Source organism: Erythrolamprus reginae, chromosome 6 (assembly GCF_031021105.1).
Source record: "Erythrolamprus reginae isolate rEryReg1 chromosome 6, rEryReg1.hap1, whole genome shotgun sequence".
Lineage (NCBI taxonomy): Eukaryota > Metazoa > Chordata > Lepidosauria > Squamata > Dipsadidae > Erythrolamprus > Erythrolamprus reginae.
In genome coordinates, this window is record NC_091955.1 from 98,793,511 (window position 1) to 98,803,549 (window position 10,039).

At 63.6% G+C, this 10,039-nt stretch overlaps 1 protein-coding gene across 1 annotated transcript; it reads right to left on the minus strand.

Annotated features, from left to right (window-relative positions):
- Positions 1-6,538: 6,538 nt before the first annotated feature.
- Positions 6,539-8,811, minus strand: LEP (leptin). The gene is made up of 2 exons (XM_070754930.1): positions 8,659-8,811; positions 6,539-6,898 (listed from the first exon to the last, which is right to left on the minus strand). The coding sequence occupies exons 1-2, from the start codon at positions 8,800-8,802 to the stop codon at positions 6,539-6,541; spliced, it is 504 nt and encodes a 167-aa protein (XP_070611031.1). The 5' UTR covers positions 8,803-8,811.
- Positions 8,812-10,039: the final 1,228 nt, after the last annotated feature.

Below are 10,039 nucleotides of genomic sequence, written 5' to 3' on the forward strand. Positions count from 1 at the left end.
TCCTTTACGAGAAGAGCCGTCCACTCCTCCACTCGCAACAGAAGACCCTACACAGCTAGACTTACAATGCCGGGTTTAGAAAGCTTAGAACTTCCATCGCCTTAAACACGACCTAAGCAGAGCCCATAAAATCATCTGCTACAACGTCCTTCCTGTCAACGACTACTCCAGCTTCAACCACAACAACACACGAGCACACGGCAGATGCAAACTCAAAGCAAACCGCTCCAAACTCGACTATAGGAAATACGACTTTAGTAACCGAGCAGTTGATGCCTGGAACTCACTACCAGACTCTGTAGTATCCTCACCTAATGTCCAAAGCTTTTCCCTTAGACTCTCCGTCCCCTCTCCTAAGGTTTCTCTCTTACTAGTGTCGTGTATGTAAACGTTGTTCTCTCTCTATACCACAAATTGAATGAATGGGGGGGGGGGGTGCACCAGGGAGGCTCCTGGGTGCCACGTCCTTCTCAGATCCGAACAGCAGAGAGCTGGGTGGAGTCCAGGCTCTGCCCTCCCCAGGTATATTTGCCCGGTCTCTGGGCAGCACGGAAACCTCAGCATCCTGCCAGGTGGTTTGTGGGCAAAGTGAACTCTGGCGCCAACATGCCCAGCCACCTGACGTCCCTCCTTTTGAGCTCTTAGCCCCCCTCTCCCCCCCCAGGGGTTGCCAGAGGAAGCCATCCAGAGCCCCCCACCCAACTCAGGCACCTTCAGCCCCACTTCTGTGCTGGGCGGCCCTTGGAGGGGCTCACTGGTGAGGGGGGAGGGCAGGGCAGGGAGGGCAGGCTGAGCCGAAACAGGCCTGCTCTGTGCCACGTCACCAGTGGTGCAGCCGTGGCTGCTTGGGGCCAGGGAGCCGTTGGCTGGGCCTGCGCCAGGTGATCCACCTGGGGAAGGCAGCCAAGGCAGGGCAGCCCCAAGGCGCCTCCTCTTGGGAGGGGCTTCCCTCCATCGCCGGCTGCTCTGCCTTGGCCGGCAGCCAGCCGAAGTGCTCTTGGCGAGGGCCTGGGCTAGCTGCCTCTTGGCTTGGCGTATCCTCTGTTAACCTGGGTTGCTGTGGAGACACGCGAACTGTGTCTCAGTGGCAGCCGGCTGATGTCATCCTGACCTGCAGGGGCCCAGATTGCTCGACACGGGGGGTCCTTGCGAGGGGCCCAGGCGGGGCTCACCCCACGCAGCCCTCCTGCTGCTCCTAGGCCCAGGCACAAAAGCTGCCCGTGAGGGAGCCGGCGAGCCCCTGCGATGCCCCACCCTTGCGTGCCACCTCTCCCAACTGGGCCCCGCCAGGGGGGAGGCTGTGCCCCCGGCTGTGGCTGCGGTTTCGGTCTCTGCCCTGCAGGACGTTCACGGCCCAACCCGTGTGCTGGGGGGGGCGGGAGGAGTTCAGGCAGGGCCCCAGGGTCAGGGGGAGAAGCTCCCTGCAACGCGGCAGTGGGCGGTCTCCTTCAGCTGCCCAGGCAGCCCCTCCCTCACCTTGGAGTCCGCCCTGCAGTGCGAGCCTACCATGGCAGCAGGGGTGGGCAGGGGGCTTCTTGGGGCTCCATCCTGGCCTAAGAGCTTTTCAACCTTTTAAAAAGTGTCTTGGAGAAGGGGGGTCCGAGGGGGGAGTCTTGAGTGGTCAGGCAGTACAAAGCTCAAGACCCCAAAGGCTCTCGATGGCCTTGAACCCCGCAGTTCCACTGGGCCGGAGCGCAGAGTCTGCCCTTAGGTGGGAAGCGCCAGATTGGCAGGCACACGGTCAGCGGTGGCCCCTGTTGGGAGGCCCCCCATCCCATGGCTCTGAGCCAGCCGTGTGCTGCAGCTGCCAGAGGAGCCCATGCGATCCCGGGATTGGCGTCCAGGAGAGGCGAAAGGATGGAGGGACAGAGGTGGGCTCAGGTCACTCCAGAACCGCTCAGTTCAGATCCAGGCCCTACAGTGGGAGGACGCTGAGGACCTGCGAATGGGGCAGAGCAGGGCCAGCACCTCCACAGCTAAGCCCTGCCAAGACCTGGCCCTTTGAACCCCCAGAAAAGAGCCCCCCCAGTCTTCCCAGCCCTGATGGGCTGCTCCAGGGAGGGCTCCCGGCTCTTCCCCAGAACCCCCCAGGGCAGGGCAGCCACCTGGGCAGAGAGAGGAGGCCAAGGCTCAAAAGCAGGGAGAACTTCGGGGCCAGGAAGCAGAGGAAGGGGCTGCCTTCTGGGGTCCAGGGAGGCTCTCTAATCTCTGGAGGCTTCCAAGCGCTTGTCTGGGACGTCTTGGGGGTCCCTGCTCTGGGTGGAGGGCTGGACAAGATAGCCCCCCGGGTCCCCCACACCTTTTGCGTTGCGAGAGAATTCCAGGTCGATCCTGAACCATCTCCCGCTTCAATCCCATAAGGCACCGAGACTGGCTCGGCCTCCCGTGTGTAGCTGCTCCCAGGGGCCAGCTGAGTGTATTGGGCGAACCACAAAATAGGTGGATTCTGGGTCCAGGTGGATTGTGTAGAGCCTGGCCCGCCTTCCTTTGTCCGTGTGCACGCACAGCTCGCAGGGTGGGGGGCCTGTGCCCCGGGAGGGAGGGGCTAGCAGCCGGGGCTTCTCCTCCCCCCCCCAGGTGCGCATCTGTCCTGAAGTGGCCTCTTGCAGGAATGGGGAGAGGGGGGCTGGCTCCCCCCCCCCACCGCCAGCCACGCAGGGAGGTTATAGGAGGACGAGGGTGGGTGCGGCTGCCTTGGATTGCTGCCCGCCCCCGGCCCTCCTGCCTGCCTCCCCTTGCGAGGGGGAGAGCCCCCTCCTCCTGGGGGCGCAGAGGCGCCTCTCCGGCTGAGCCCCCCGCTCTTTGCCAAGTCAGCACGGAAGGGGAGGGGGCTGGATTGATGGGCTGGGGGCTGGGAGGCCCCCCAGCCCCGCTTTCAGCAGGCCCTCTGCCAAGGCACGCGGCCCGGAAGCCCAGACGGGGGGGGGCACGGAAGGCGAAGCTCCAGCCGGCGAGCGAGGGGGGCTCCGGGCGTGCGTGCCGTCACCTGCGGCTGGGAGCCTTAATTAAAAGAAAGGGGATCGTAGTTCACAAGGAATCCTCAAAGGATCTGTCACGTTTCAGATTGATGCAAAAACCCCATAATAACCCCCGAATGTTCTGGATTTCCAGCTCAAAAACACCTTCCCTGAACTCAGGCGATGAAAGCGGAAGCCTCACCCGAGCCAGCGAGCGAGCGAGCGGGCGGAGGAGAAGCCGGGAGGGCCCCAATCTCAGCTTGGACCGGGAGGGGCGGCTTCTGTCCGACGTCCGGGCAGACTCGGCAGAGGTCAAGGCAGCCGACGGGGGGGGGAGCAGGGACAAGCTGTGAGCCCCAGGCCCCACCTCCTCCTATCGAAGCAGCTGGGGGGGGGGTGTCACGGAGGTGATTGCGTAATTCCTTCTCAGGGAGCCCCTTTGCCTTCTCCACCTGCCTTCTACTGACCCGTCCAGTGTTGGCCTTGAAGGAGTCCACTCGAGGCTTCCTGACCTCAGCTGCACACCGTCCCGACGCTCCCTTGTCCTCCCAAGCAGGCCAAGGGGGAAGCGGGACCGGGGTTGTAGGTGTGTCGTGGTTCTGCTGGAGAAGTTGACTTGGCGGTGGGGGGAGCCGGTTCGCTGCCCTGGGCTCCCTCCTCCGATCTCCAGGACTGGGTTCCTCCTGCCTGCCCCCTGGGGTGGGCCCAGATGCAGAGAGAGAGAGAGAGAGAGAGAGCTCTTTGGCAATAGAGGGGGCTTATACATCGGAGGGGTGGGTGGGTGGCTGTGGCTGTGTGATGGAGGATGGATGGATCAGTCAATCATCGAATCAATCAATAGATGAATCAATTAATCAATGGATGGGTGGATGATAGAAAAATGAATGTCCAAGTGCTGCCTCTACTTGGTTGAGGCAGGCAGGGTTCCCCTGGGTCCCATTTGTTGGGGGGTCAAGGGAAAGGGAGGGTTTGGTCTTCTCCTTCTGCTCAAGATGCCCATGGACAATGGGGGGGCATGGTGGGACACAGAAGGCTGGACTCGATGGGCTTTGGCCCGATTCAGCAGGGCTCCTCTTAAGTTCTTAAAGGCCATTTATAGTCTCCTCATCTTTTTCTGTGCAATTCCCATGTTTGCAATTCCACGGTTATTACTGCAAAAACCTGGGTGTAGGAAGGAGGCTCATGAGAAGCAGGCCCTCTAGATCGAAACGCCGATCCTCCCGGGATCCTGTGGAGAATGACAGCTTGGAAGAAGCCCCAACCAGGGAGAACGGGTGGCCAGGACAGGTGGATCCCACGGGGGTGGGGGGTCCAGGATCAGGTGCCAAAACTCTTGCCCAGTCTGGGGGGGGGCAGCCAAGCCCAGTCAGACGCACAGGAGGGGAGGAGCCTGGCCTGGCCAGTGGGGTCGGGGTTGGGAGGAGGGTCCAGGTGCCTGGCCTGCGAAGAGGGCCCGGAGATCCAGGTTGCCAAGCTCCGCGCTTCTTGGCGTGGAAGGAGGCGGCCAGGAGCAGCCGAATGTCACCGGGACCCTCGTTGCAACGCAGGGTGGAACAAAGCCAATAGAAGTCAGCAAAAGGCAGAATGACCTGGGGAGGCAGCGCCCGGCCTTTCTTCTGCCCGAGGAAAGAGGGGCCGGGAGGGAGGGGGGAGGGCGTTGCTTCTCAGCGCCGGCAGCTGCTCTTGCGGCCAGGGGAGCGTCTGAAGAGCATGAACCGCCACCCCGCCCCGAGAAGGAAGGGCCACTAAAGCCTTGGACCGCCTGCTCAACTTCTGTCCGTCTCTCCTGGACACAGGCGCCGGTTGGGAAGGCCCGGAGTCGAAGCAGCTCCTGGAAGGCGGAGAAGGTCCAGCGGCGGGCATCCCTTCGGCCCCGTTCTCCCAGGGAAGGAAGCCCTTCGGTGCGCCAGTGCACAGCCCCCCCCCCAATGTCTGGCAGCCCCTCCCTGCCCAGCCAAGGAACCGACGCGACAGAAGTTCAGAAGGTTTGTTTATAAAACAAATAGTCTTCCAGGTATATAAAGAAAACCACCAGTGTGGAAAATAAACCAACGGAAATAAATAAATAGGCCACTGTTCTATTTTGTTTTAAATGAGAAAAAGGCTCGTTGGGTGCCCAACCCCAACCCCCCAGGCCCACCCCACCGCGCCCCGTAACTCCTCTCTTCCCCGACAACGGACCGGACTTAGGCTGTTCGCGCTCGGGTCGGTGGACTGGCAGCACCGCCCGGAACGAAGCGCCCGTGGCGGTCTACTTGACGGGACGGGGGACGCCTGGCAGCCCGACCGCGCGCCAGCCGCTCTACCAGCTCATTGTGCGCCGCGCGCTGTCCCGGCGGAGCCCCCCCCCCCCCCCCAGATCTGGTGCTTCGGGGTCGTCTTCCCAGCCGAGCTCCTTCGCCGCGTCTTCTGAGGGCGGCCCCTCCCTCCCCCCGTGTGAACCCGACTTCCCCAAGGCCTTTAACTCCACCGCCCTCTGCTGAAAGGCGCCCCGGGTGGCTGCAAAAAGGCGCATCCCCGTGACTTCTGGATCCGGCTTTCCACGACCGAGCTGCAACGTTTTGCTAACACGACTCCTGTTTCTGCCGGTCTCTCCAGCACGGCTTGGCTGGAGGGTCTCCCTCCGCCCGCCCAACCCCCGCAAGTGGCCCGAGAAAGGGGGGCCTCCCCGGCGCCTCCCCCGGCGCCCCTGGCACCTTCCCAAGCCCTCAGCCCCGGCCGCATCCGAAGGAGCGCTGCGGTGCCAGTCTGGGGCAGGAGGAGGAGCCGGCAGGGGAGAAAACCGGGGAAATCCTCGCGTTCTGGGTGTGGACTCAAACGGCGGGCGAGCCAAGAGCCAAGGGCCCACGCATCTCTGCCTTTGAGGGAGGCGGGGAAGCGTCCCTTTGATCTCGGGGACCAAGAATGCAGCCACCGCTGAGCCGGGGAAGGGAAACGCAGCTCCAGCCCCGAAGCTTTGTTTGCAAAGATACCCAAGCCAGGGAGCCGGATGTGGACACAGCAGGTAAACCTCACCCGCTCCGCCCCCTGGAATCTCAGGGAACCCGGCCTGGCCTGGCCTGGCCTTGCCCGGCCGCACCCACCACCCACCCCGCTCGGGCGTGGCTGGGGGCTGCCTCGGCAAAGCCCAGGTGTTCTGAGCGCTGCGCTTGCTCCGGGGCCCGCACATGCCCACAAAGGCCGGCTCTGCCCAGAGGCTCTGACCGCCAGCCTCCGTCCAGGGGTTTCCCCTCCCATAATCCTCAGCTGCCCGTCTGCCTGCCTGGCATGAGACCCTCTGGGCAACTAGCCTCGCACGCGGAGACCCCTCCCCCAGGCGTCCCTCCCTTGGAAGCGGGAGGTCCGCGCTACACGTTTCACCACCAAGTCGCCACCACCACCACCCCACCACCAACATGCAGTAATTCTCTGCCCCACACAACCGAGAAAGTCCGGCCTGGGATTTGGCCACCGGGGAAGCAGCAACGGGGCAGGAAGCACCGGCCAGCCAGGCTGGGGCGCCAAATACAAGTCAAGAACCCCGGTTTTGCTGCGCGAAGGGGGAGGTCTCCCCACTGGCCAAGGCGGCCCTCCCTGCCTCTCTAGCAGTTGTGCACGTGGTCGAGGTGCTTGGTGATGCTCTGCAGGCACTTCTGGAGGCGGTCCAGGGTGACCACGGCCGCGGTATAGGGCGAGACGGCCAGGCGCTCGGTCAGGTTCTGCAGGGCGTCCGAGCGGGCGGGCCTGTGCGGGGGGCAGCCCAGGTGGGAGCCCAGCAGCTGCAGGAGGCTCTGGAGGTTCTCCACGTCGTGGGAGATCTGGACGACGGGCGCCTCCAGGGGAAGGTTGGAGAGGACCTGGTGGAAGAGCTCCAGCGCCTCGTCCATGGCCTCCAGGCTCTGCACCGGCAGCTCCCCGGGGATGAAGTCCAGGCCGTTGATCTTCAGACTCAGCGGAGGGAACTGCAGGGAGAGAGAGAAGCGGGGAAGCTGCCGGTGAGTGGAAGCAGCGGGTCTGCGCACTCCCCGCTCGGCCAGGCTCAGGGCAGAGGCGCAAAGGAGGCGCCCCCCCCCGAAAATGGCTGCCTAACTTAAGGACCTAAGAAGAGCCCTGCTGCCCAAAGCCCATTGCGTCCAGCATTCTGTGTCCCACAGTGGCCCCCCAATTGTCCATGGAGATCTTGAGCAGAAACAGAAGGCAGCACCCTCCCTTACCCTGGACCCCCAACAAATGGGACCAGAGGGAACGCTACCTGCCTCAACCAACATAGAGGTGGCACTTGGACATCCGTTTCAATCACCACCTATGATACACTTGGCATTCATGAATCTGTCTCATCCTGCCTTGAAGCTCTCCAGGCTGACAGCTGTCACGACCTCTTCTGGAAGGGAATCCCATCAACCAAGGACCCTCTGGAAATATTTCCCTTTATCTGTCCTCACTTTCTTACCTGTGAGCTTTAGGGAGGGGCCCCTTCCTCCTAGTACTGTATTGTGTGATAGAGAAAATAATTTTTCCCTATCCACCTTTTCTATCCCATGCAGGATTTTATACACTTCAATCAAGTCCCCCCTTCAACGCCGTCTTTCAAGGCTGAAGAGACCGAGGCGTTGCAACCTGGTTTCATAAGGGAGGGGCTCCGTTTCCTTGATCATCCTGGTGGCCCTTTTTGGCACATTTCCTAGTTCCATTCTATCCTCCTTGAGGTGCGGTGGCCGGAACTGTACACAGGACTCCAAGTGTGGCCTCACTGTCGATTTGTACAGAGGCAACACAACACTTGCCCACCTATTTTCGATTCCCTTCCTAATCCTGCCAAGCACTTTTTTGACTGCTGACATCTTCGTTGATCTGTCCACCAAAAACCCAAGATCCCTTTCTTGCCTTGTCTTAAACTTTTGCTTGAACCCAGACACACACACGCCCCGCCCCGCCCCCCACAGCTCCTCCCCCTCCTGTTGGGAAACTTCTTCTGTCCCTTCGGTCTGAATGGAGCTGCCTGGAGCTGACACCCCCCACGCCCCTTGGAGCTGGCGCTGGGCAAGAGGCCGCGACACACGCACACGCTTTTTCCTTCCCTTCTCCCAAAGCCGGCTGGGGAGCGCAGCCTGGTCCCTGATCCCCATGCAAGAGGCCCTTCAGCCCGGTGGGGGTGTGGCAGCGCGGGGGGGGGGCTGTACCGTCCGCCTACTCGAGCGCTCTCTTCCTTCCCCGCGGCTCGGACGGGGCAGGGCGCGCTACCTCCCGCTGCACCCCCAGAGCGACGGTGAGGCAACTGAAAATTCCCAGCCCTGACCCAATTAGGTGCCCGTCCACACCCCTCCCGTCCCCTCCCGTGTGGGTGTGGAAAGACGAGTTCTGGGATAACGGTTTCTGGAGCAGCCGCCACGTCCTGTGGCGAAGATGCTCGACCGGCCCCGGACACCGGCTGGGCTTGGCCCGGATGAGCCGTTTGGCTCCGCGGCGTGATGGGGCGGCCTTGGGGTGCTCGGGCCTCGCCCAGCCGCACTGGGACCCCAAGGAAGGCGCGCAGCCAGGGAGCGTGTGTGTGTAAGGCGCGCAGAGGCTCCGAGGCCTTCCCGGGCGGGCTCAGAAGTCAATCGAGCAGCGAGCGGGGCCACCGAGGGGGTCAGCATGGGGCGGAGAAGGGAGGGCAGTCTCTCTCTCTCTGGGCAGGCGCCGGGCAAACCCACCCTGGCGGCTGACCGGGGGTCCCTCTCACCTGGTGCTCCTGGATCCTGGCGACGATGGTCTTGGTGAGGCTCTTCGTGTCGGCGATCACCTTGTCGATTTTCACAGACCGGCTGTAGAAGAGGGGCAGCCAGACCCACAGAAACCCGCACACAGAAATGCCGGGGGAGCGCATCTTCCCCTGGAGCCCTGCAGGGGGGAAAGTGGGGCCCCTGATGATGAGCGGGGCTGCAAGAGGGGGGAGGTGAGGGGGGAGAGGAGGGGGGCAGATGGCAACCCTACCCTATCCAACGCAAGCGGGGCTCCTGGGGGAGCAGGGGGGGCTGCATGGATGAATTATTTGCCAAAGACGAGCCGTACTAAACACAAGTAAACAAGGCGGAATTGTGTGCGTGTGGAGGGGGGGGCAGTTCGAGTGTCCCACGGGACTGTGGGCCCAGGTGAGCCTTGGAGGGTCTCTTCCCTGGCGGGCTGCAACCCGCCCGGCCCGAGATTCCATCGCGTCCGGGGCTGCCCTGGCACGGGGCGTGCAGAGAACCGCCTGGCACCGCTTCCCTGCAGAAACGGGCGTTTCTCCGCTTCCCACGAGCGGCAGAGGCGAAGGGCGGCTTGTGGCGAAGCCGCTGCGTGGGCGATCGGGCTATGCCCAGCAGGGGCCACACCAACGGATGCCCTGCCTTGCCCTCCACTCCTGCGCCGCCATGAGGGCCGCCGTGCATCCGGGCCCCTCCCAGCCAGCCTGGCTCTCGGGAGGCCGGTCAGGGCAGGTCCCCCCCGCCGGGCCCGCCGCCCTCTGCGCGGTTCGCGCTTAAGGAGCCCCGCCGCCGACGGTTGGGACGAGCCTCCTCCCCGGCAACGTCAAGCAAGGCAGCGCCTCCCGGGCCCCTCGGCCATCCAGCTGCGCTCCCGTCGTCCCCGTTACATCAGCTTGGAGAAGCAGGGAGGACCCGGGCAGCCGCAGCGCCGGGCAGCAAGGAAGGCAACGCCGGCCAGAGAGCCCCGCCAGGCCAGCGGGACACAGTGACCAGCCGCTGCCGGCCAACCGGGAAGGCGGGAGGCTTGCCGGGCGACTGGCGGGGAGATCCGCCTGGTGGCCGAGCAAGAGCCTGCAGGAGCTCCCGTCAGGGGTCGGCCGGTCCGCCTTTAAGCAGACTGGGGGGCCTAAGTTGTGGTGTGGGCCGGGCCTCCTGCCCAGCTGGCTGACCCCGAGACAAAGCGGGGGGCCCAAAGCCCTCAGTGCCCCCCCCGCTGGCCTTGGAGACGCTGGGCCCCCTTCACCCACACCCGACACAACACGGAGGTGGAGGGGTGTGCGCCTGCAGCAAGTCCCAATCGGCAGACAGGCAGGCCGCACAGGTTTCCTCTTGGACCCTCCCGTTGACCACTCCCGACCACTTCAGCCCTTGCAAGCC

Excerpts from the sequence above, each read along its gene's own strand:
- LEP (XM_070754930.1), bottom strand. The coding sequence starts at position 8,802 with ATGCGCTCCCCCGGCATTTCTGTGTGCGGGTTTCTGTGGGTCTGGCTG. Across the intron at positions 6,899-8,658 it reads CCAGGATCCAGGAGCACCAG|TTCCCTCCGCTGAGTCTGAA; the intron begins GTGAGAGGGACC and ends CTCTCCCTGCAG.